This window comes from Neoarius graeffei, chromosome 17 (assembly GCF_027579695.1).
Source record: "Neoarius graeffei isolate fNeoGra1 chromosome 17, fNeoGra1.pri, whole genome shotgun sequence".
Lineage (NCBI taxonomy): Eukaryota > Metazoa > Chordata > Actinopteri > Siluriformes > Ariidae > Neoarius > Neoarius graeffei.
In genome coordinates, this window is record NC_083585.1 from 17,453,412 (window position 1) to 17,479,388 (window position 25,977).

Sequence of the window (25,977 nt, forward strand, 5' to 3'; positions counted from 1 at the left end):
GTGGACTGCTTGAGTCAAGCGAGACCTCTCCTACAAACAAAATTGCATGCAAAGCTAAGTTAACATGCCAACAATATTCATTACATTGTGTAACTATGACCCAGCTAATCAGACAAACTTTACCAAAGTATTTTGCTACATCAATAAACAAAGACTAGAAAGAATAAAAAAGAAAGTTTTAATAAATAGCCTGATCTTACCTGTGATGAAGTGGGTGCTGCAAACCCGCGCATTTTTGATGGTGCTTTCATCCCAGTCTACACATTTGATGGCTTGTAGCCATAGACGTCGGTGATTTTTTTGGAATGGGTGAGATCCTGCTGGAATTCTGAACATTTTAACCCCATCACTGCTACGATTCTGACACCCGACAACACAACAACTAGGCATTTCTGAGTCTTTTTTGGGTCCAGGCTGCGCGCGCAATTTCCGCTTACGTATGAATGACGTTTACTGCGAAGGGGTCTAATTATTCCACTCAATCTCATCATACATGGCTTATAGCTGTCAGCTCATGTATGACTTGATTTCTTGGAGTAATTTTTAATTATTCGCCTCACCAGTCATAATGTTATGGCTGATCGGTGTATAATACTCTCCACATGACAGTCAAGACAAAGTTTCTTACTTCGTAAACAGCTTTTCCAACTGCAGCAACTTCACAGGGCATCTGAACATTCAGAACAATTGCTTGTCATCATCATGCATGCATCTCCCAGCCATACACACTTTCTTGGTGCACCAATAATTTCTGGTCTTCTGCTTATTATGCAGTTTCATAAATCAAGTCCAATTTATTTAGGTGTAGCACTTTTAAAAATAACACAACTGAAATGCTATACAGTTATATGAATTTAAACCCAATGCTTATTATAATAACATAACATAAATAATAAATAATTTTGATCCAATGCAAGTAGACACGCGTGTATAGGTTTTATTTTGAATTCAGTTCCACACGTGTGTTTTGATTCGTACTGTGTAAAGTATACTAAAGCTGTAAAAATAAAACTGACTGACTTGGTTTACACTTCGGGAAATGATGCCTCAAACTTGTCATGCTGTGAGAAAGGTGACGCTCTTTCATGTAACTCTGATTAGTGGTGAAGAGAAAGGTCTCTTATAATGGCAGCCAACAACAGAACACCACTAGAGCTTTCACGCGTTTTAGTTCTAGCACACTCTGAGACACTTAGTATCATGTAACATGCTGTGTTCGCTCTGATTTCAGTGATCTGAAACTCAGAGTGCGCATCCTGATCGACGGCACCCTCATCATCTACCGCGTGAAGCCAGAAGATGCTGGGAAATACACTTGTAGCCCCAGTAACAGCCTGGGAATCTCACCGTCTGCCTCAGCATATCTGACAGTGCAGTGTGAGTGCGTTCTTTCTCCTGCCTTTCCAACATCGCACAACTCAGAAGTCTCGCAATCCACAGTCCACCTCCTCTGCATGTTTTATGTCCTTTGTGTTTTGTGGTGCATGGTCAGAGTGGGAAATTGGTGGATGTTATTTACACATGCTGTGGCTGTGTTTGGTGTGATGCTCTGTCCTAGTTTCAGGCTTTCTGTCTCTATGGAGTACAAGGCACATGTATCCATCTGTGTAGATGCCGTATGTGGCTAAGGTGGAAAAATCTCACCTATGTTCCTCTCAGTTGGGCTAGTGCCTTCTGCTCCTGTTATGACTAGCATATCAGGGGAAAATTCAAATTCAATCCAAATTGCTTGAAACTGCGCTCACTGAATTCAGAATCGAATGCAGAACAACATACTTTTTACAGAATTAAAATATGCTTATCCATTCTTGAGATATTACAAATCAAAGATTGAAAAAATGGCTTAATTTTTATTAAACTGCCGTAATATTCTGTCCAAGGATCATGTGGTCCAAAATGGGCCTCATTAACCAATGAGATCAAATGTTTTTTCTTAATAACTTTTCTATTTCTCAAGATATTTACATGGAAATTGGCAGGAACATAGATGGCTGTATACTGAATACAAAGTTTGAAAAAATAGTAAAAACCAATTAGGTAAATTAGCATTTAATTTGTATAAATTATGCTAATTCGGTAAAAACATTAATTTGGTGCGCTCATTAAAAAAGTAATAAATTATTTCTTATCCCCTCTTTGTGCTCTGTAGGCCTTTGTTTTTCTCAAAAGTCGGGCCTACTAGTGTTTATATGAAAGAATATAAATGATAATATTCACAGCTTTCAAAGCAAACCTTGAAAAAAACTGTGTGATCCACATCCAATAAACAATTCACATTAACTGAACTGAAATTGACACTCGCGTTTCTGACTTCCGTTTTTTTTTATCTCATTCTGACCACTAAGATCTCAATATTTTTCATCAAAACAACTCCAGTTCTATTCTAAAATAGTTATTTATTGACATGAATCAGTTTGATTTGAAAAAATAAGTAGGTAAAGCTCTGAAAACTCACTTCAGACTCTCCCGTGAATCATAACATCAAAACTAGCAGACGGAAAATTTGGCTGAATCCTTCATCAGAAACAGTGAGAGCGAGAGAACATCCCTATAAAAGTTATCTGATTGATATTCACGAGTAATCCAGTCAGAAACCGATCAGGAGAGAGAGAGAGAGCCTGACCGCTTTCCCATGACTCAAAAAGAGAAGCACCTGCAGCTTCCCGACGTCCCGCGAGCAGAGAGTGAACTCTGTTGTACCGACTTCAACCAGCTGTTACTCCCAAAGTACTGAATAGATCTTAACCAGATGCATTTCTTTGGAAAGCAGATATTATACGCTTTTTAATGATAGTATTCATGATAGAAAATATTCAAGAGTTAAGCAATGACAGATTTGGAAACTTAGATGAGCGTCTGCATGGACAATTTTCACAGCATGGCTCGTGAACGTCTGATATGCCTACTGTTATGACTAGCATGTCATGAGACCCAAATTCCAAGTATAGGATTATGTTTGATACCACAATAATAATATCAGAAAAAAAATTACAAGCTATTATGATTGCCAGACATTCATCACACTTTGTTCAAACAAATACAAAATACAGTAGACCCCAATTTTATACTTGTATCAGAATGGGAAAAATTGTGATTTCAAAGTGTGACTTTCTTTCACTGTGGCATGGGTGTTGGTGCCAGATGGACTGGTTTGAGTATTTCAGAACCTGCTGATCTCCTGGGGTTTTCACACACAACAGTCTCTAGAGTTTACACAGAATGGTGCGAAAAACAAAAACCACTGAGTGAGTGAGCGAGCGACAGTTCTGTGGGTGGAAACAAACGCCTTGTTAATAAGAGAGGTCAGAGGAAAATGGGCAGATTGAGCAGTTCGAGCTGCCAGGAAGGATATAGCAACTCATATAATCACTCTTTACAACCATGGTGAGCAGAAAAGCATCTCAGCATGCAACAGCAGAAGAACACATTGGGCTCCATTCCTACAGACAAGAACAGGGATCTTAGAATCAAGAACATGTTTCTATTAAAGTGGCCGGTGAGTGTATATGCTTTATATCAGCTACTGGCTTTGGAAGGGCAGATGTGATAATATTTTTTTGCCTTTAATAATTATTAATTGTTGCTTGTTTTTACTTTCTGTGAACGTGCTGTGTATTTTTTGCTCCCTAATTTTGGGAGCTCTATCAGCTCATTGACACTGCATGATTAGCAAGTGTCACTGTGACTGATAGGGGAGAGAGAGTGTGTGTGTATGCCACCCTTGCTCCCTGAGAGCACAGCCAATTTTCAGCTTTTGGACTCCTGGCTTCAGATGGCTGCGACATTTTTGGGATTCAAGCTCACAGTCTTCAGATGATCAGGCAGATGCTTTTCTGTTGCATCACTTGGGAGCCCAATAACAATATTTTGTTTTAACAAAATAATCTCATGTACTGCAGCTTTATGAATAAACACACAGATAGAGTTATAGGTTATCCAGTCCCTGCAACAGGAAATAATTATTCATGCTCGACATAAGTGCTTGAGATTCCTGATAGTCCTATTTCCTTTGCATTTATGCTGTTTGCTGATAAGATAGGTATGATTTTATGATTATAAATGATGTAGAGAAATACGTATATGAATGCTACGGTATTCATTCTGCCAGTGTGCCTTTCTTTGCCTTGCACTTTCTGATTTATTTCGTACTATCATCTTGAAAATCTTGTTAGCAGTTAAAGCGTTGAATGGAGAAAGAGGAGGATGTAGGTGCAAGCGGTTTTTAATATCCTTTTACAGTGTAGCCTTGTTCTTAATATCAGACCAGAATTAAAAATAACTCAAACGCTGTTTCACTAAGGCTGACAGGCTATAGTTTAAACACCTCTGCCTTAAAGTTCCTTTGTTACTCATTAGCTATAGTTGTTCTTATCTTCTGAAGTTCATATACTCACTGGACAAGTTCATCTAAACCTTCTTGTTTGCACTATCATGGCGGTGTTGTGATGCCTTTTTCACATTGTTATGAGATCATGATTGTTTACTGAATGGCGACTATTCCGATGTTTTGTTTTGGTGCTTTCTGTAGACCCTGCCCGTGTTCTCAACATGCCACCAGTCATCTACGTCCCAAGAAAGTTGCCAGGAATCATCCGCTGCCCAGTCGATGCCAACCCACCTGTTACGTCTGTCAGATGGGAAAAAGATGGATATCCTTTAAGAGTTGAGAAGGTTAGGAGGTTCTGATGACCTCTGTGACATGAGTTCACACCGGATCTTTGTTTACACTGTGCACAGTGATAGGGAACACTGTTTGTCTTATTTCTCACAGTACCCTGGCTGGAGCCAAATGCCAGATGGAAGCATTCGGGTGGCAGAGGTCACTGAAGACTCCCTTGGCACCTACACCTGTGTGCCTTACAATGCTCTAGGTACCATGGGACAATCCCCTCCGGCCACTCTGGTGCTAAAGGTGTGTCTTTTTGTACAGAATGATGGCTAACACGACTGATTGTGGAAGTTTGCTATATGTTGTACTTATACTGATGTGTAATGTTACAACACACTATCACCAATAGCTACCATTTAAATCTACTAAATCTACTTTTGTAACATCTATGTTTTTTTTATTATCTTATTTATCATTGTAAACAAAATATGTTGTACATATGACTGGGAAATAACCAACCTCTGGTAAGAAACCAGGTAATGGAATGCAAATTAGCTGTTTGGTTACAGCACATGTAACTCCGATGCTATGGTGATTTCACAACTGCCATATAGGACCCCCCTTACTTTAACGTGAGGCCTGGTGGGGAATACCGTCAGGAGGCCGGCAGAGAGCTTGTCATCCCTTGTGCTGCTTCTGGAGACCCTGAGATTCCAACCATCACCTGGAGAAAGGTACAGCAATTCTTAGTCATATAGCAGACCACTGTTCATATGACTGAGAGGTGTGACTTACTAGTGATGTTTTGAAAGATTATATACACCGATCAGCCATACAATAAAAACACGTGAATAACATTGATTGTCTCATTACAAATAGACTTAGACTTAGACAACCTTCATTGTCATTCAGTGTGCAACAAGTGTACACCGAACGAAATTTCGTTGCAATTTGGCTCAGCACAGAAATAAATATGAAGTGTATTAAATTATGCAGTAGCAAAAATATTATAAAGTGCTTTACAATGGCACCTGTAAAGCGGTGGGATATATTAGGTAGCAAGAGAATAGTCAGTTCTTGAAGTTGATGTGTTGGAAGCAGGAAAAATGGGCAAGTGTAAGGATCTGAGTGACTTTGACAAGGGCCAAATTGTGATGGCAAGATGACTGGGTCTGAGCATCTCCAAAATGGCACATCTTGTGTGGTGTTCCCGGTATGCAGTGGTTAGTACCCACCAAAAGTGGTCCAAGGAAGGACAACCAATGAACTGTCGATAGGGTCATGGGCGACCAAGGGTCATTGTTTCACATGGGGCATGAAAGCTAGCTCATATGGTCCAATTCCATAGAAGAGCTCCAGTAGCACAATCTGCTGAAAAAGTTAATGCTGGCTAAAACAAAAAGGTGTCAGTGTTAACTTTTTCAGCAATTTGTGCTACATGGGTTCTTCTGTGGGATTGGACCAAATGCGCTCACATTCGTGCCCCATGCAAATCAATGAAACCCTGTCGCCAGTTCACTGGTTGTCCTTCCTTGGACCACTTTTGTTTGGTACTAACCACTGCATACCGGGAACACCACACAAGATGTGCCATTTTGGAGATGCTCAGACCCAGTCATCTCACCATCATAATTTGGCTCTTGTCAAAGTCACTCAGATCCTTACACTTGCCCATTTTTCCTGCTTCCAACACATCAACTTCAAGACCTGACTGTTCTCTTGTTGCTGAATATATATACGACCCCTTGACAGGTACCACTGTAATGAGATAATCAATGCTATTCACTTCACCTGTCAGTGTTTTTTTATTTTCTGGCTGATCGGTGTATAACCATTGTTTTATAACAGTGGAAAAATGGAGGACTGCCAGCACTGTTTTTGTATAATGGAAAATCCTTCTTCAGTTTCTGTAAGGCAGCCTTCATATCAGTTTGCAGTGCATTAGCTACTACTGCTGAGCTGCACTCCTGAATTATACTCTAATCATTAGAATGCTATGAGCATTGTCTGCCAGCGTGAGCTCATTATTCAAGTTTAGCAAATGAGAAGTAGCCACTGAGAATACATCAAGCTCTGCCTCTGTATGTGATGTAACTGTACTAAACTCTTCGAATTACTGCACTTTATTTCACTGCATAGCACCAACAGCTCTTGTGTTAGCCTCATGCCCCACTGCCATGAGGCTAGCACAAGAGCTCTTCAGGGTCTCTCCAGCATTGTACAGACATTCTTGGGGGCTGAATAGTTGAATCTTCTGCTCATTTCTGCTCCCTCCATGACAGTATTGTCCATCGAGGCTTGGTGAAACAAACAGTTTGCTGTCCCGCCCTGAAATACAAATGGTTGGGAAAGTTCAAGAATTCAAGTTATGAATTTCTAAAAGTCTGAAATCTGTTGCTGTGCATCTACAGCACCCACTATTAGGTCACACAAACAATAGGCCAGGTGTTCAAGTTTTATTCAAGTTTATTTGTACAGCGCTTTTAACAATAAACATTGTCGCAAAGCAGCTTTACAGAATTTGAACGACTTAAAACATGAGCTAATTTTATCCCTAATCTATCCCCAATGAGCAAGCCTGTGGCGACGGTGGCAAGGAAAAACTCCCTCAGACGACATGAGGAAGAAACCTCGAGAGGAACCAGACTCAAAAGGGAACCCATCCTCATTTGGGCAACAACAGACAGCCTGACTATAATATTAACAGTTTTAACAGGTATAACCCTCAACTGTCCTCATGGGGCCGTCCTTCACAGGAGTGGGGCGATAAAACTCCGACCAGACACAGGGCACCAGGATGGATCAAGCAGGTCCGAGGGGCAGAAGAGGCCAGCATCTCAATCCCAGGATCAACATGTAACTCAGAGGGACAGATGGGGGGGGGGAAGAAAACACAGGTTGTTAGGTATGCCCTAAAAATGACAAGTATTAAATCTGTGTGGTAGGCTCGCAGAGACGAGAGTCTTTACATCAGGCATGACACACAATGGCATGTTAATATGGTAAAAAAATATATCATGACCTGCTCTGGCTGGATGCTTGATTGGGTGATGGGAGCACACTCCTCAGCAATGATGAGATGCAGATGGGACCCTTAGGCCTGGCCAAGACAATTCAGTTACATTTCACCGGGTCTGGGACATGCGACAGAATGTCTGACGGCCGATTCCCTGCAGGCTACGATAGCCAGTCGAGGTCCCCACTGTCTCCACCAAAAGATTTCCTGTTGACTCCATGTAACTCAGAGGGACAGATTTGGAGTGGGGGGGGAGAGAAAGAAAACACAGGTGGTTAGGTATGCCCAATGTCACCTGAATAAGTAGGAACAGTATACATATTGCACCGAGTACAAGCAGGGACTCCGGCAACTAACTATGACAGCATAACTAAAAGGAGAGAGCCAGAAGGTAACACAGGCATGAGGGAGCCCCGGGACATAAAGCAGCCAGCCACTGCACCGTCAACAAACTCGAGTGAGCAAGCGAGTGGGGACTGACAGCATCCATACATCCCAGTTTACCAAAACACTCTATGTCTGAGGACCCTCCAGATCTACTCCTTTACCTCATAAAACACCATTAATAAAAGGCTTGACTAAACAGGTGTGTGTTGTAAGGACATCCATGCCGACAGTAGTAATAAATCAAGCACTAGAATTACTATTATATATGTTGTGCATTAATATACATTGCTTTGATGATGCAGATTTAACATGAGCATAATTAGAAAGACTCAAAGGATTAGAGCTATATACAGTTGTGGTCAGAAGTTTACATACAGTGACATGAATGCCATGGCTATATTTGGGCTTTTAGTAATTTCTTTGAACTGTTCTTTTTCTGTGGCAGAATGATTGTACAGCATACAGCTTTAATAAAAAAAAAAAAACACTAGAATCTGGTGCACAAGTTTTAATTTTCTTTGGGTTTTCTGAAATCAACACAGGGTCAAAATTATACATACAGGGTCAAAAATATACATACAGCACACCTAATACTTGGGTAAAATGTCTTTTCGCAAGATTTACCTTGACCAAACATTTCTGTTTACCATGAACAAGCTTCTGGCAGAATTCTGGTTGGATATTTCACGACTCTTCATGGTAGAATTGGTAGAGTTCAATTAATTTTTTTTTTCTTGGCATGGACTCGACTTATAAGCACGGTCCATATATTTTCAATAGGGTTGAAGTCAGGGCTTGTTTTAAGCTTAATGTTAGCCTGCTTTATCCTCCACAACCAGCTCTGATGTGTGTTTGGGTTCATTGTCCTGCTATAAGTCCCAAGTCGTGTTCAAGTTTCTGATGGTTTATGCTAAAGAATTCTGAGGTCGTCCTCCTTCTTCATTATTCCATCCACTTTGTGCAATGAACCAGTTCCGCTGGCAGCAAAACAGCCCCAGAGCACGATGATCCTACCACCACCACCAGCTGGTACAGTGTCCATTTGTACATGGTGGTCATTTTGGCCAAACAACTCAATCTTTGTCTCATCTGACCATACAGCTTTCTTCCAGAAGGCTTTTTTCTTTGTCTGTGTGGTCAGCTTCAAACTTTAGTTAAGCTTGAAGGTGTCACTTTTGGAGCAGGGGGTTATTTTTTGGATCGCAGCCTCTTAGTCCATGGTGATCTGAACTGTAGACAGTGATCCATCAGCTTCCAGTTCATGGCAGGGCTGTGCCATGGTGGTTCCCAGGTTGTTCCTGACCATCCAAACCAATTTCCTTTCAGCTGAGGGTGACAGTTTGGGTTTTCTTGAAGCAAAATGGCTGACAAAGTGACCTTACAATAACCTGCATACAATTGTTTGAACTGATCTTGGGATCTGTAGTTGTTTAGAAATGGCTCCAAGAGACATTCCGGAGTTGTGTATATCTGCAATCCTCTTTGTCAGATCTGCACTGAGCTCCTTGGACTTTCCCATTGTATTGTGCATTGATCAATCCAATGAGTGCTGTAAACAAACCCTTTTTATGAAGGCACAGAGAAGCTACCACCTGTAGTCAATCATGATCACTAACAGGAAGTTAAGACACCTTGGCCTTGGCAAGATAAGAGACATTTTGGAAGTTTCAGCACCTCTGAATTAATAATCTAAGTGAGTGTATGTATTTTTTTTTACCCTGGATGTATAATTTTGACCCTGTGTTGATTTCAGAAAACCCAAAGAAAATTAAAACTTGTGCACCAATTCTTAGTGTTTTTTTATTAAAGATGCATGCTGTACAATCATTCTGCCACAGAAAAAGTTCAAAGAAACGACTGAAAGCCCAAATATTGCCATGACATCCATATCCAAGATGACATTCATGTCACTGTATGTAAATGTCTGACCACAATTGTAGCCGTTTGAATCCACTTCCTTAACTTCTCCAAGAATGGCAAAGTGAATGAGAATCGTGTAGAAGTGTTCTACATTCGTGTGAGGTTAAGGTCACGAGATGAAAACTTTGCTATTGATACTTGGCAAGGAAACAAGCAAACAGGAATACTCCACTCATTCCTAAGGAAACCACCTCATGGTCCAGAATGTAAGGAAATACAAGTGGATGTTTTTTTCACACACTGGGAGAATGATATGATCCATTTTACTTACCATTACACGTTTCCATTTTGTTAAATATATTTTTTTATTTCAGTGGCGAACCGTTACTATTAGAGCTGGGACTTGAGCTCAGCCAAATCTTAGCCAGACACCAAAAAAGCAACAGAGCAAAGGATTAGCGGCAGGCTGCCAGATAGCTCTGCTGTGTGTTGCTGTCGATGCTGATTTTAAAACTAAGTAAATTACACAGGGAAATGAATACTTAAGTATGAGTGAAAAATACCGGGGCGAGTGTGTATAACCAGCTATAACCAGTCAGTTGCTCTAATAATAACAAAAAGTCTGTGTGGCTAATAGATGATGCACAGGAGGCGAAGAGTTGATCTGTCAGCATTTATTCTGGAAAACAATGAATGACCGGGCGATCAACACATGGAGACAGGGGAAAGAACTCTGGCATCCCCCTTTCCAGACATCCCAAGCATGATTTTTAAAAGAAATTACATGCTATCGGTTAACATACTATTCAGTAAGCTGGCGACATTACACTGTGTGAGATAAAACATACTATAATAGTTGTGCACTTAATATTTGATCCGATACAAACAGCGGTGTGTGTCAAAACATTCTTACATCAAAAAATAAACATCATATCTTGGGGAAAAATAAAAAATATATATTATATATATTTTATATATATTATAAATATATATTAATGAATATTGTCCATGCAGGAGTCACGAAGCCAGCTTACCCCTTTCCAGCCATCCCAAGCAAAATAATGTCCACAGGTGTGTTACACTAATTAACGCCCCATCAGAAACAATAGTGGAACCCAACAAATTAACATATTTTACAATAGAGGGATTTGAGGAAGTTCAAAACAAAAAACCAAAACTTTATTCATATGAAATTATGACATTGTGACGTGAGCGTAGAAGAAGAGTCTGGAGACAGAAATCGGAGTTTCTCGGTTGTTAGCCTGTGCTACTTGGGCTTGATAGCACTGGCTTGACTGCTAGTGTTGGCCTTCGAGGAGTGATAAACTTTTGGGCCCTCCCACTATAAATCAAAATCTGATTAGTTAATTCATCTGTCACTTCCTACATAAGCATACACTGCCATGGCCTTCTGTCCCGGCAATGAAGTCCTAACCAATGAGTGAGCCAGCTCTAAACTCTTCTCAACCTAGAGACATCAAACAAAAACAATCTTATTGTATAACTCGATTTTAATGTTTTCAGGACAGTAACCCTTTCATTTCTGATGCAAATTTGATAGAAAATGAGGCCAAATTTGAATTCGAAGAGAATCATTATAATGAAATTATGAAAGAATTAAAGAAATTAAATATAACATTTGAAATGCTGAGATGTTTGGGCCTCAGAAGGCCCTGATGGTTCCCCTCTGTTTTATTTATATAGATAGTTACTGTATATAGGGATCCTTTTTTAATGCTTCAAGTTTATGGCTAACATGTCTTGTGTTTTGTGTGATTACAGGTGGGAAAGCCAAGTAGAAGTAAGCACAACATCTTACCCAGTGGCAGCTTACAGTTTGTGTCTCTGAGCAAAGAGGATCATGGGGAGTGGGAATGTGTCGCCACCAATGTTGTCACAAGCATCACTGCCAGCACAAGACTTTTTGTAATAGGTATATATTGGTTGCATCCTTTATCATTTTAAGTGCACACCCCTATTACAGAAGCTTGTCTAATGTGTAATAATGTGAACTAAAAATTTGATTTAAAAATTATTTATAATTTAAATACCTTTTAGGCATTTTGGTGTCAAATTAGCCTTGGCTTAGTACTACACAATGCATCCTGCATTCAGACTCTATTTAAGAAATATCATAAAGCTGGTGTCCCTCAAGCCTGTCTGTTAAGTAATATTCTGCAATCGATCGGTTAGATTTGGCATCCAAACAGTTGGAGTGAGTCATTATGTGAAATGTCTGTAAGGCCTGCATGTGCTCCATCCCAAATGTCATGTCACATTTAACCATAGTAGCATGCAGTGGTTGGATGATGACAGGTTGCATTAATTATACTTAGATTTAATTAAGTGGTAATTATGTACGTACATTGTCTGGCCAAAAAAAAAAAAGTTCCACACTCTAATATTTCTCTTGACCACCTTTACCTTGGCATGTATTCATCATGGCATTGTTTCAACAAACTTATGCAATGTCGCAACATTTATTCCATCCAGAATTGCATTAATTGTTTCCTGAGATTCTTTAGTCTTGATGACGAGAGAGTCAAACCACTCTGTAAAATCTGTGGTGGCCAGTTCATGTGGGAAGATGATTCCTCATGCTTCCTGAACCACTCTTTCACAATCTGAGCCCTAATTTTATGCCCGTGCCATCAGGAAAGAAAAAAAAAATCCATCGATGTGATAACCTGGTCATTCAGTACATTCAGGTCGTCAGCTGACTTCATTTTATTGCCACATAACATTACTGAGCCTCAACCTGACCAACTGAAGCCACTACAGATCATAACACTGCCTCCAGAGGCTTGTACAGTGGACACTAGTCATGATGGAGTGCATCGCTTCATGAGCTTCCATTCTTACCCTGACATACCCATCACTCAGGAAGAGGGTAAATCTGGACTCATCAGACCACATGACCTTTTTCCATTGCTCTAGAGTCCAATCTTTATGCTCCCTAGCAGACTGAAGCCTTTTCTTCCAATTAGCCTCAATAACAAGTGGCTTTTTTATGGCCACACAGCTGTTTAGTCCCAATCCTGTGAGTTCTCATTGCATTGTGCATGTGGGAATGCTCTTACTTTCACTGTTAAACATACCGTAGCCGTGAGTTCTACTATTGATTTCTTTTCAAATCGACTTCAAGTATTTAACTGATCTCTGATCCTGGTCAATCATGGCTTTTTTCTGACCACATTTCTTCTGCAAAGTTGACAGTTCACTACTATCCTTCCAGGCTTTTATAATGTGTTTGACAGTTCTTAACCCAAATTCAGTAATTTCACCAGTCTCTTTAGTTTTTTGTTTTTTTTTTTGCGTGATGCAGGCCAATAACATCACCCTTCTGAAACATAGTAACATCTTTTCCTTGATCAAATGGATACATCTTCCAACATGGTTGTTGAGAAGCTACTCACTGCATCATCCATCCATCCATCCATCCATCCATTATATGTAACTGCTTATCCTGTGCAGGGTCGCAGGCAAGCTGGAGCCTATCCCAGCTGACTATGGGTGAGAGGCGGGGTACACCCTGGACAAGTTGCCAGATCATCGCAGGGCTGACACATAGAGATAAACAACCATTCACACTCACATTCACACCTACAGTCAATTTAGAGCCACCAGTTAACCTAACCTGCAAGTCTTTGGACTGTGGGGGAAACTGGAGCACCCGGAGGAAACCCACGCAGACACGGGGAGAACATGCAAACTCCACACAGAAAGCCCCCCGTCAGCCACTGGGCTCGAACCCAGAACCTTCTTTTTATGAGGCAACAGTGCTAACCACTACACCACTGTGCTGCCCCTCACTGCATCAGTTAGAGTTAAAAGAATTGTTGCCAGCTGAAACATATTAAACACTACAATAATTATGCAATCAAAGCCTCTAAGTATTTGCTTATTTAAATCCAAATGGTGACCTTTTTTTTGGCCAGGCAGTGTATAATCCTCCATACTGCTGGTCTGCTCTGATGAGAGAGCTTATAGGGTTCCTGACCATGTCCTTGGCTTTAACTGTCAGATTCTTTAAATCCCACTCCCATGTGCTTTTACAGTTATTTTTATTTGTAACTACCTGGCCACTATATTTTTGAATGAATACTGTTTTCCAATTTGACCCTAAAATGGCAAAGCAGCTACTTCAGTTGAATCACTGCCAACCCCTGGGTCTCAGCGAAGCTCTTTTGTGTCCGTTCAGTGATGTTATCAGATTAAATTAATGCAAGACAAAATCAGATTTGTATGCATTGGAAGGAGTGAACAATGACAATGAGTTTTTTGATGTTTCAGGCACTAGTCCCCACGCGCCAGCCAATGTCCACGTCTCGGTCTCCACAACCTCAGCTAATGTCTCCTGGGAACCCGGATATGATGGTGGCTTTGAGCAGACCTTTTCGGTCTGGTATGGCCCTGTGTAGGTCCCCCTAGCACCTTTAGCTTTTAAATGCTATATATTGTCCCCTCACAGCATTTTGTTTTCTGTTCTCATGATTATTATTTGTCATCACCATTAAATTCTGCGAAAAGCAGAAGGAATAATATAGATATTGCAAACATAGTCTTAGCAAATTGTATTGTATATTTTAGATTAAGTTGTAATTTAGATTAAGTGTAATGGAAGTCTAGTGTTAGAGTCTATTCTATAGGATGTTCTCTGGGGTCTCACTCTGTGTTGTTTTTCTAACAGGAAGAAAAAGACAGATCTGGGTCCTCATGATTGGCTGTCCATTCCTGTGCCCAGCTCCCAGACCTGGTTGGTGGTGCAGGGCCTGGAGCCAAAGACAGCATATCAGTTCAGTGTGCTGGCCCAGAACAAGCTGGGCACAGGTCCGTTCAGTGAGGTAGTCACTGTGAATACAGTAGGTGGGTGCGACTTCCATTTATTCCCTCTGTAGAGTGCGGTCAGTCTCTAAAAACCATATAAACAGTCAGTGTTTCATGCTTTTTGGGGATGGCAAAGCAAACACCTCTGTATCTGTTACCTTGTGTGTGTGTGTGTGTGTGTGTGTGTGTGTGTGTGTGTGTGTGTGTGTGTGTGCTTTTGTGTATTGTTTTCTTCTCCACTCAGTGTACCCTATAAGTACTCCGGAACCACTGGTGCTTCTTACCCCACCGCGGTGCCTCACAGCTAACCGGACACAGCAGGGTGTACTGTTGACATGGCTTCCTCCAGCCAACCACACTTCACCCATAGATCGTTACATTGTTGAGTTTCGTCTGGGAGAGAGGTGGGAGGTGCTTGATGACCTAATTCCAGCAGACGAGACTGAGATCATGGCTCGAGACCTGATTCCGGTAAAAGAAATAAAGGCAATTTCCGTACTTGCACTGAAATCCATCAAAACTTCTTAGAAGCATGATTTTGTTTCCAGGGTTGAAGACTTATTCCTTATAGGGAAGGGAATTGATTAGATGTTATTGATACCAATGCCATTATTGAGTCTTTATCGATACCCTTATTGATTCCTGATCAATTTTCTGTGTGGAAAAAAGTAGGCCTGGGCCATTCTCAGAAAATGTGACAAATTCAGTTTTAAACATGAAGTTTGTTTTTTCTCTAAAACCATTAATCTTTGTCCTCTATCATACATTTATTTTAAGTAAGAATTTAACAGAACAGTAAAAAAAAAATTATTGAGACAACTTGTCTGCATTCACAAACATTTTATTTAGCTTAAATATACCAAAACGTCATTACCACCATGTGTCTAAATGAGGATTAGTGAAATTTGAATTAAAATAATTCCTTTTTTTTTTACTTTATTTTCACTTTTCTTTCTGAAATATTACTTCTATAACTTCACTTTTTATTGTGGGAAATATCATGATCTTTGCTTCAATGGTTTTTAGTGTATAGCCTAAAATACATGTGCAAGAATGTGTACGTTCTTGGTGTCTTTACCGTTACCCAAATGGTAAAATCATGCTGTAACTCAGGGCTTTGACAATAAAGGGCAGTGCAGCTACATGACGAAGGACCAGGATGTTGAGCAGCCATTTAGAAAAAAATCACTGGTGCATGAATGTTGGAATCTAGGATACTGATCAGGTAAATATGAAATTTTGAGATGTCAGGGAAATTAACTGTCTTTGCTGTTACCCTCAAATGATAAAGATAATGATGCTGCATGTTGAAAAAGTTTAGTTAGCCAAGTAGCAAGTTAGGATGGGATAATAAATGCATAATTTGTTTAGCTTTTTTTCTGAACTCAGTGACCCAAAATTGACATGAGATGTCTTTACTGTTACCCAGTGTTGTCTTTATCATTACTCTATAGGGTAACGGTAAAGACAACAACTGGGCATTGTTTTTTCATAATAATGATATCTCTTGCTTTGTGAATTCATGAAATATGCTTTTATTGTTGATTAAATATAAAATTAGTGGCTACAAAAATTTATAAACTGTCTTTACCGTTACTTGTCACATTTTCTGAGAACAGCCCAACTATACAGGTTATCAGCTTCGACACAGCTGTTTTATTAACACAGTGTAGAATGTCGAACTAATAACATTTGAACATATTAAAATAAACGTGAAAGGGTTTTGCTGGCTGGGAGCTGATGGGCGAGATGAAGCGCTCGCTGTATCCTCAGAGCTATAATCTGTAGCAGCAATCTGTCTGCCATCATCTAAAATGGATGAAATTTTAGTCCATGTGGCGTTAAAAAATGTTTCAACATATTGCTGGTGTTTCCACCCTTCCTTGAAATGATCATTTTATGGACCTTGCAAGTAGCACTGTTGTCATCTTTCTTCATGAATGGAAGTCATGCTTTGGACCGCTTCTTCCTCTCTGCCATGACTGCTTCTTGTTGAAAGTGTCCAGCAGTGTAGACACAGAGTTTGATGTGTCAGACCCAAAGATGGATGTCATGATGTATGAGTTTCCTCAATACGCAACTTTTAGGAGGCGTATCAGATGCTCGCTGGCTGTGCTGTGAAAATTGTGCATGCAGACGCCCATCTAAGTTTCCAAATCTGTCATTGCTTAACTCTTGAATATTTTCTATCATGAATACTATCATTAAAAAGCATAGAATTTCTGCTTTCCAAAGAAATGTATCTGGTTAAGATCTGTTCAGTACTTTGCGGGACGTCGGGAAACTGCCGGTGCTTTTTGAGTCATGGGAAAGCGGTCAGGCTCTCTCTCTCTTCTGATCGGTTTCCGACTGGATTATTTGTGAATATCAATCAGATAACTTTTATAGGGACATTCTCTCACTCTCACTGTTTCTCATGAAGAATTCAGCAAAATTTTCCATCTGCTAGTTTTGATGTTATGATTCACGGGAGACTTTGAAGTGAGTTTTCATAGCTTTACCTACTTATTTATTTCAAATCAAACTGATTCATGTAAATAAATAGCTATTTTACAATATAACTGTAGTTGTTTTGATTAAAAATATTGAGATGTTAGTGGTTGGAATGATATTTTATAAAAGTGGAAGTCAGAAACGTGAGTGTCAATTTCAGTTCAGTTAATGTGAATTGTTTATTGGATGTGGATCACACAGTTTTTTCGAGGTTCACCTTGAAAGCTGTGAAATTATCATTTATATTCTTTCATATAAACACTAGTAGACCCTACTTTTGAGAAATACAAAGGCCTACAGAGCACAAAGAGGGGATAAGAAATAATCTTTTATTACTTTTTTTCTCAAGTGTACCTATTTAACGTTTTACTTAATTAGCATAATTAATAGTAATTAATACTCATTTGCGTAATTTGTTTTTACTAATTTTTTAAATGTTGTATTCAGTATACGAGCATCTATGTTCCTGCCAATTTCCATGTAAATATCTTGAAAAATAGAAAAGTTATTATGAAAAAACATTTGATCTCATTGGTTAATGAGGCCCATTTTGGACCATGTGATCCTCATACAGAATATTACGGCAGTTTTCTAAACATTAATCCGTTTTTTCAATCTTTGATTTGTAATATCTCAAGAATGGATAAACATTTTAATTCTGTAAAAAGTATGGTGTTCTGCATTCAATTCTGAATTCAGTGTCAAGCAATTTGGACTGAATTTGAATTTTCACCTGATATGCCTATTTTCAGAAAAACATCCCAGCATTGATAAAAGGAACCAGTAACCACAGAGGCATATGATTCCGATGGATCGGAAAATTTGAGACCGGTTCTCAGCTGGAACCGGTCTTCAGGTCGATAAAAGGTCGTAATTTGACTGATCACATTAGACTATTTATTTTGTTCTAAGTTTGAGGCAAGAAGTCATGTCAAGGAATTTTTATATTTAGATTAATCACTGTGCAAATTAGTCATGACACTGTCAATTATTTGAATCAAACATATAATTCAGGTTTTGCAGTGTCCTTCCATGTTTTCAATTCATGTACATAATATGTATAAAGTATATGTTAGATTATACATTTTGTAATTGAATCTATTTGGAGAGCATTAAAAAAAAATCCTTGTGAATTTGATGTCAAAGCTTTCCTGGCTTTTGTACACTTTATCCCACTGACTGAAAAACTTACAGTAACAGTTATTCCACGAAATTGAGTCATACATGAGTCGATAGCTGACGAGGCGCGTAGCACCGAGTTGGCTATAAACCATGTATGATGAGATTGAGTGGAATAAGTGTTTTATTCTCTCTGCATTCACTGGATTTTGAGAAACAGAGCATTTTTATTTTTATTTTTTGCAAATTCGATAAATACAAGCTTTATACAAAACGTCCGAGAGAATAATTTCCACTTAGAATGTAAACAAATGGGCGAAATGACAGCAGCAATTTGTGAAAAATGCTATAATAATAATGCTTGAGAAATTTTTAAAAAAGATATGTGTACCAGTTCGTGTGGGTGGAGCACAGAAAGACGGCAGGCCAGAATTAAGTTCCACAAACTCTTTTATTGCTCTTTTCAGATGCAATATTTTCTCTCTTCCAGACACACACACACACGTTGTCTGGTTCGGGGACAGAGACCCCCTCCTGTGCTCTCTATCTCCTCATATAGGGTGCGGTCACTGGGGAAGACACACAAACAGATTAACTAACATCAGGTGCAGTGATTCTACCACTTACCTTCCCTGACTCCACCCTCTGGTCACAGACCGACGCTTGACCATGCCCCCGCTGCCACATACCCCCACCGCCCGACTCAGGCCGGGCAGCTGTCCGGCTTGCAGCCGACTCCCCCCCTTGACGGGAGAGGAAGTCCGTCACGACCATCTGCGCCCCCGGCCTGTGGACCACCTTGAAATTAAAGGGCTGGAGTGCCAGATACCAACAGGTGATCCGCGCATTGGCATCCTTCATGCGGTGGAGCCACTGGAGGGGCGCGTGGTCCGAACAGAGGGTGAAAGAGCGCCTTAGGAGGTAGTAGTGTAGGGCAAGGACCACCCACTTGATCGCCAGGCACTCCTTTTCGATGGTGCTGTAGCGCCCCTCACACACTGACAGCTTCCTACTTATGTACAGGACGGGGCGGTCCTCCCCCTCCACCTCCTGGGACAGAACGGCCCCCAGCCCTCTGTCCAACGCGTCCATCTGCAACGAAAAGGGGAGAGAAAAGTTAGGGGAGCATAACAGTGGCCCCCCGCACAGTGCAGCCTTCACCTCAGAGAAAGCCCGCTGGCATTGCTCCATCCACTGGACTGGATCTGGTGCTCCCTTTTTAGTGAGATCAGTCAGTGGGCTGGTGACGTCCAAATAATTAGGTATAAACCTACGATAGTAGCCAGCCAGCCCCAGGAACTGTCTCACCCCCTTTTTGGTCTTGGGCCTCGGGCAAGCTGCAATCGCTGCTGTCTTATTGATTTGGGGATGCACCTGCCCATTGCCCAAGTGGAAGCCCAGATACCGTACTTCCACCCGCCCAATTGCACACTTCTTCGGGTTGGCTGTGAGATCCGCTCGCCTCAGTGACCTAAGGATGGCCCTCAGGTGTTGTAAATGCCGCGGCCAGTCATTACTATAAATAATAATGTTGTTGAGGTATGCGGCTGCGTAGGTGGCATGGGGGCGGAGGACCATATCCATAAGCCGCTGGAACGTAGCGGGCGCCCCAAACAGCCCAAAAGGAAGTGTGACAAACTGGTGTAAGCCGAACGGTGTGGAAAAGGCCGTTTTTTCTCGGGATAATGGAGTCAAGGGGATCTGCCAGTAACCCTTTGTCAAATCCAGTGTCGAGTAAAAGCAAGCTGTGCCTAGTCGATCGAGCAACTCATCAATACGAGGCATTGGGTACGCGTCAAATTTAGACACCGCATTGACTTTTCTATAGTCTACACAGAACCGGACCGACCCGTCGGCCTTGGGTACCAAGACCACCGGGCTGCTCTAGTCACTGTGGGACTCCTCGACGATGCCCATTTCGAGCATGGCCTCGAGTTCTTCCCAAACCACTTTTTTCTTGTGTTCGGGTAACCTGTAAGGGCGGCTGTGCACTACCACCCCCGGGGGCGTCTCAATGTGCTGCTCTATGAGGTCGGTGCGGCCGGGCAGGGGTGAGAACACGTCCGAAAACTCGGTCTGCAACTGGGTGACCTCCGTGAATTGGGTCGGGGAGAGGTGGTCTCCACAGGGGACTGGAGAGGTACGCGATGCCAATGTTCCCTTTTGAACCTCCGGCCCCAGCTCCGCCTTCTCCGGAACCACCGACACCAACGCCACGGGGACCTCCTCGTTCCAGAGTTTGAGCAGATTGAGGTGGTAAACCTGTAGCACCCCACCCCTGTCCGTTCACCTCACCTCGTAGTCGACGTCCCCGACTCGCCGTGTGACCTCAAAGGGTCCTTGCCACTTGGCAATTAATTTGGAGCTCGATGTGGGCAACAATACAAGAACTTTATCTCCCGGTGCGAACTCCCTAAGGCATGTACCCCTGTCGTACAGGTGGGTTTGCCATTCTTGGGCCTGCCGCAAATTCTCCTGGGTTAGGTGGGTGAGTGTGTGGAGTTTTGTGCGCAGGTCCATAACGTATTGAATTTGATTTTTACTGGGTGAAGGTCCCTCCTCCCAATTTTCTCGCAGCACATCTAGAATGCCGCATGGCTTACGCCCATATAACAATTTGAACGGGGAGAACCCCGTGGAGGCTTGGGGGACCTCTCGCACTGCAAACAACAAGGGTTCGAGCCATTTATCCCAATTACGTGCGTCCTCACTTACAAATTTTTAAATTATATTCTTGAGGGTGCGATTGAACTGTTCAACTAAACCGTCCGTTTGTGGGTGATAAACGCTGGTGCGGCTCAGTTTAATACCCAATAACCCATACAGTTCGTTCAGTGTGTGTGACATAAACAAGGTGCCTTGGTCAGTCAGAATCTCTTTCGGGATTCCAACTCGGGAGATGACGCGGAAGAGCACTTCCGCGATACTGTGTGCTGAGATATTGCGCAGAGGCACTGCTTCCGGGTATTGCGTTGCATAGTCCACCAGAACTAAAATAAAGCGATACCCTCGTGTTGACCGATCTAATGGCCAGACGAGATCCATCCCAATTCTTTCGAACGGGGTCTCGATTAATAGGAGAGGGCGCAAAGGCGCTTTTGGAATGGCCGCTGGATTTACTAACTGGCACTCGCGGCACGCCGTACACCACCTACGGACATCGCCACGAATCCCTGGCCAATAGAACCGAGCCATTATTCGGGCTAGTGTCTTATCCTGCCCTAAGTGTCCCGCCATGGGATTAAAGTGAGCCTCCTGGAATACCAATTCCCAGCAGCTCTTTGGAATCAAAAGCTGTGTGACTTGCTCTTTAGTCTGAGTGTCCTGCGTCACTCGGTATAACCTATCCTTCATAATAGAAAAATAGGGGAAGGACAGGACGGGGTGGCGTTTGGCTGGAGCGTTTGACCATTGATTATTCTCACTTGGTCAAACGCATGCCGCAGAGACTCGTCTTGCAATTGCTGTAACGGGAAATCCGCCAGGGATTCCCCAAGAGAGGGAGGAGGAGCCTGCTGCTCCTCACTCTGATGCGGAGATGATGTAGACGGCTCTGTGACAGCTGCTCCCGCCAAAGCGACACCGGGACCTCCCCCTGCTAAACTACGGCAGGACCCACTCTTCACTAAATGGCTCATTAACTCCCTGAATCCCGGCCAATCAGTCCCCAAAATTATCGAGTGGGTGAGGCGAGGATTAACCGCCGCCTTTACTCTAAATTTTTCCCCTCGAAAAAGAATGTGGACCGACGCCAAATGGTAGCTGTGAACATCCCTGTGCACACACAACACCTTCACCAATTGTGCTCCCCCCAGTGCCTCGTCTTGCACCAGGCTTTGGTGAATTGAGGTCTGATTACAGCCAGAGTCCACCAAAGCCTGATATGTATCCCCTTGGATACTCACCGGTATGCGATACGCTCCGGCCTGATCGAGGGCGGCTCCTGGTGCGTCGGGGATCCTAACCACTGCACCTACTTCCATCGCCGAGCACTGCTGTTGGAGGTGGCCCGGCTCCCTGCAGCGCCAGCAAACCGGCCCGGGCTTCCTCTCTGCACCGGCGCTCTGGGGCTCACTCACCTGAGGGGGGGGAGACACAGACATGGAAGCAGGAAACGGTAGGGCACCACGGGTGCGGTGGGCCGGCTGGGGTGGAGCCGGCCCCCGCTTCCGCAGTGGGGGAATGGGGTCAGGACGAGAAACAGAAGGGGGGAAAGAGAGAGAAGAGAGGGAAGAAGAGGAGACACGCTGTCCTGCCGTCGGAACAGCCGCCAGATGGTCCTCTGTCAGCTCGATGGCCTGATCCAGCGACGCCGGGAGATGGCACTGGACCCACTCTGCTGTTCCTTCTGGAAGTTGGGCGATGAACTGTTCCAGCGCCACCAGGTCGAGCATTCCCTCGGCGTCGCGGTTGTCGGCCCTCAGCCACCGCCAGCAGGCGTCCCGGAGCTGCTGGCCAAATGCAAACAGCTGGCCGAATTCCTCCAGACGCAGAGCGTGGAAGCGCTGACGCTGTTGTTCAGGGGTGCGCCCCACCCGCTGGACGACGGCCCGGCAAAGGTCCACATAGACCAGCCGGCGGTCGGCAGGGAGCTGTAGTGCGGCCAGCTGCGCCTCGCCCGTTAGCAGGGGGAGGAGGCGCGCCGCGCGCTGTTCCACCGGCCAACCCGAGGCCTCTGCTGCCTTCTCGAAGAGCGTGATGAAGGCCTCGGGGTCGTCATGCGGGCCCATCTTAGTGAGGGTGAGGGGAGAAGGGCCCGCGGTGGTGGAGGTGGTGGACCCCGCCGACGCGAGGAGGTGCCAGAACGCCTGTCGGTCTTCTTGCTGCGCCAGCACCAGGGCCTCGAACTGGTGCTCCTGCTCCTTTTGGAGGGTGACTAACGCCTGGTGCTGGCTCTGCTGGGCCGTGGCGAGGGCGTGGACCAGGTCCGTGAAGGGGGAGGACTCCATGGGGCTGTTCTTTTTCCTGTGCTCGCTCCCGGGTTTCGGCACCACTGTAACAGTTCGTGTGGGTGGAGCACAGAAAGACGGCAGGCCAGAATTAAGTTCCACAAACTCTTTTATTGCTCTTTTCAGACGCAATATTTTCTCTCTTCCAGACACACACACACACGTCGTCGTCTGGTTCGGGGAGAGAGACCCCCTCCTCTGCTCTCTCTCTCCTCATATAGGGCGCGGTCACTGGGGAAGACATACAAACACAGATTAACTAACATCAGGTGCAGTGATTCTGCCACTTACCTTCCCTGAGTCCACCCTCCGGTCACAGACCGACGCTTGACCACGCCCCCGCTGCCACAATATGTTCTTACCATCAAATACTTTCATTCCATATTTTGTTGCTTTTTTTGTATTTTTTGGGGGTTTTGTTTTCAAGTAGAGTTTTTATTTCGTCCTCGGTTGGTTCAGCAACACGCTCTGCCATTTTCTTTTTCTCTACTCACGGTATATGAGCTGATAGTCTAGTAGTAGAGTAGCCAATCAGAGCGCGTGATTGCTTATATCCAGTGAATGTGGATAGAATAATTTGTATTGTTCAATAAATTCCTTTCCCCTGTTGCTATTTAGCTTGTATGTGTTAAATTGCCTTGTAGCTATTAATAGAGATGATGATAATTCACTTTATTTTAATTCAGTCATATAATTGCAGTGGCCATCATGTGATATTTCTCTGCCCCTATGATATTTGACCTACACCCTGTTAGCTCACTTTGAGAAAGATGGAATATATATGTCTGTCCCTCTTCCTGTAGGACTCGTGGTATGAATTCCGTGCCCTGGCAGTCATGGATGATCTCATTAGTGAAAGTAGTAATGTAGTGGGAGTGTCAAGCACAGGTGAGAATTTGAAAGCGCTATTTTTGGACCCCATGATTTCACAGCTTTAGCAGCTTTAACCATGTGATACTTCATTGCCCCCTGCTGATCATAACAGACAGCACGCTTCTTTCCCATGCTTTGTAGTGTTAGTAGATGTCTGTTTGCAAAACGATTGCCAGTGGATTATTAGAATGATGTAACGTAGATGCTTTGTTGGCTGCTGTATGAATAACTGCATGCTAGTTGGCTGCCATGCTTCCATCTTATTTCACGCTCTGCAGTATGTCTCCTCTCTCAGACCCCTTCCCTCCCACAGAGATCTCTGACGAGGGGCTGGCGAGGCCAGTGGTGGCCGGGATTGTGGCTACAATCTGCTTCCTAGCTGCTGCCATACTTTTTAGCACGCTAGCCGCGTGTTTTGTTAACAAGCAACACCGCCGCAAGCTCAAGCGTAAGCGAGGTGAGTCTTGTTTCAGACAATGGTACATCATAAACAGAATCAGAATTAATTTTATTGGCCAGGTAATGTTTCACTGACAAGGACTTTGACTTGACTGTTGTTCCATATTACACAGACTAAACTGAAACAAAGCAGGGGATAAAACAAGATAATAAAATAGAAGTTGTAGTTATTATGGATGGATGGATGGATGGATGGATCGTGACGTCACCAGTTCTCGTGCATCACGTGTTCTCGAGCTATCGCGTTATTTTCGGAATTTCCGCGAGATTATGACGCGTTTTGACATTAGGGAAGCCCTTTTGTTTTCGTCAGTGGATGAGCTATTTTCTTGCCGAAAATCGCGAAAATGCTACGTATAAAGGTAAATATATACTAACCTAAATAAGTAAAAGCCTTCTGAATCCGATTCTAGCTTAATTCTTTTTACATGGTACAAATAAATTGAAATTAAAGCCTTCAAGTGAGGCCTGTTGTCACGGACGCTGGCTAAAATGTCATTCGTGATCACCTGCTAAAAATAGAACTGAAAGTAAACCGGAAGTGCACTTGATATATTCTGCTACGGTGCCTCTTTGGGACATGCATGTTAAATGTTTATTGATATTTTCATGAAAAATTGCAGTGTATAAAGGTGTGACATGTTTCCTTACTAGAGGTTTTTCTATCTCCGTAGCTCTTGAACTCGAGTCGTCCTGCCCAGTTAAGATCTTGGCACCATGATGACATGGTCCGAGCTTACCAAAGAGTAAAAGAAGATGGCATCAGCGTTTATAAAGCTGCCAGAATGCATGGAGTCCCTGAGAGATAGAGTGGCAAACCGAATCTATGGGACACCATACGGAATTCCGTGCCCATTTCAGCTGACGTCATATAGCTCGAGAACACGTGACGCGGAATTTCCCACATGTATTTTGAGCAAGGCTTTAGAAGTTTGTTTTTTTGCTAGAAAACGTTTTTTCTGGTGAGTTTTTTATGTCATTTATTTCAGAAAAATGTATTAGCGCTAAAATTAACCAACAAAGACTTCATTCAAATGCATATTTGATGCAAGAACTGTCAAAAGCAGCTTAGATTAACGAGAACCGGTGACGCCATGGTATATACTGTATGTATACAGTGTCTTGCAAAAGTATTCATCCCCCTTGGTGTTTATCCTGTTTTGTCGCATTACTAGCTGGAATTAAAATGGATTTTTGGAGTGTTAGCACCATTTGATTACACAACATGCATACCATTTTAAAGGTAGGTATATATATATATATATATATATATATATATATATATATATATATATATATATATATATATATATATATTTATTTTTTTATTTATTTATTTATTTATTTTTTGGTTTGTTTGTTTTTAATTGTGACACAAACAATAG

At 42.6% G+C, this 25,977-nt stretch overlaps 1 protein-coding gene across 1 annotated transcript in view; it reads left to right on the forward strand.

Moving 5' to 3' along the window:
* Window positions 1-25,977, forward strand: part of igsf9ba (immunoglobulin superfamily, member 9Ba) — a 203,283-nt gene that overhangs the window by 162,957 nt on the left and 14,349 nt on the right. The window contains exons 7-16 of the mRNA XM_060943802.1: window positions 1,232-1,377; window positions 4,529-4,671; window positions 4,772-4,912; window positions 5,224-5,343; window positions 11,655-11,805; window positions 14,166-14,289; window positions 14,563-14,738; window positions 14,944-15,170; window positions 24,064-24,148; window positions 24,429-24,590. Of these exons, the coding sequence (XP_060799785.1) occupies window positions 1,232-1,377; window positions 4,529-4,671; window positions 4,772-4,912; window positions 5,224-5,343; window positions 11,655-11,805; window positions 14,166-14,289; window positions 14,563-14,738; window positions 14,944-15,170; window positions 24,064-24,148; window positions 24,429-24,590 (1,475 nt within the window). The remainder of the gene's footprint in view (window positions 1-1,231; window positions 1,378-4,528; window positions 4,672-4,771; window positions 4,913-5,223; window positions 5,344-11,654; window positions 11,806-14,165; window positions 14,290-14,562; window positions 14,739-14,943; window positions 15,171-24,063; window positions 24,149-24,428; window positions 24,591-25,977) is intronic.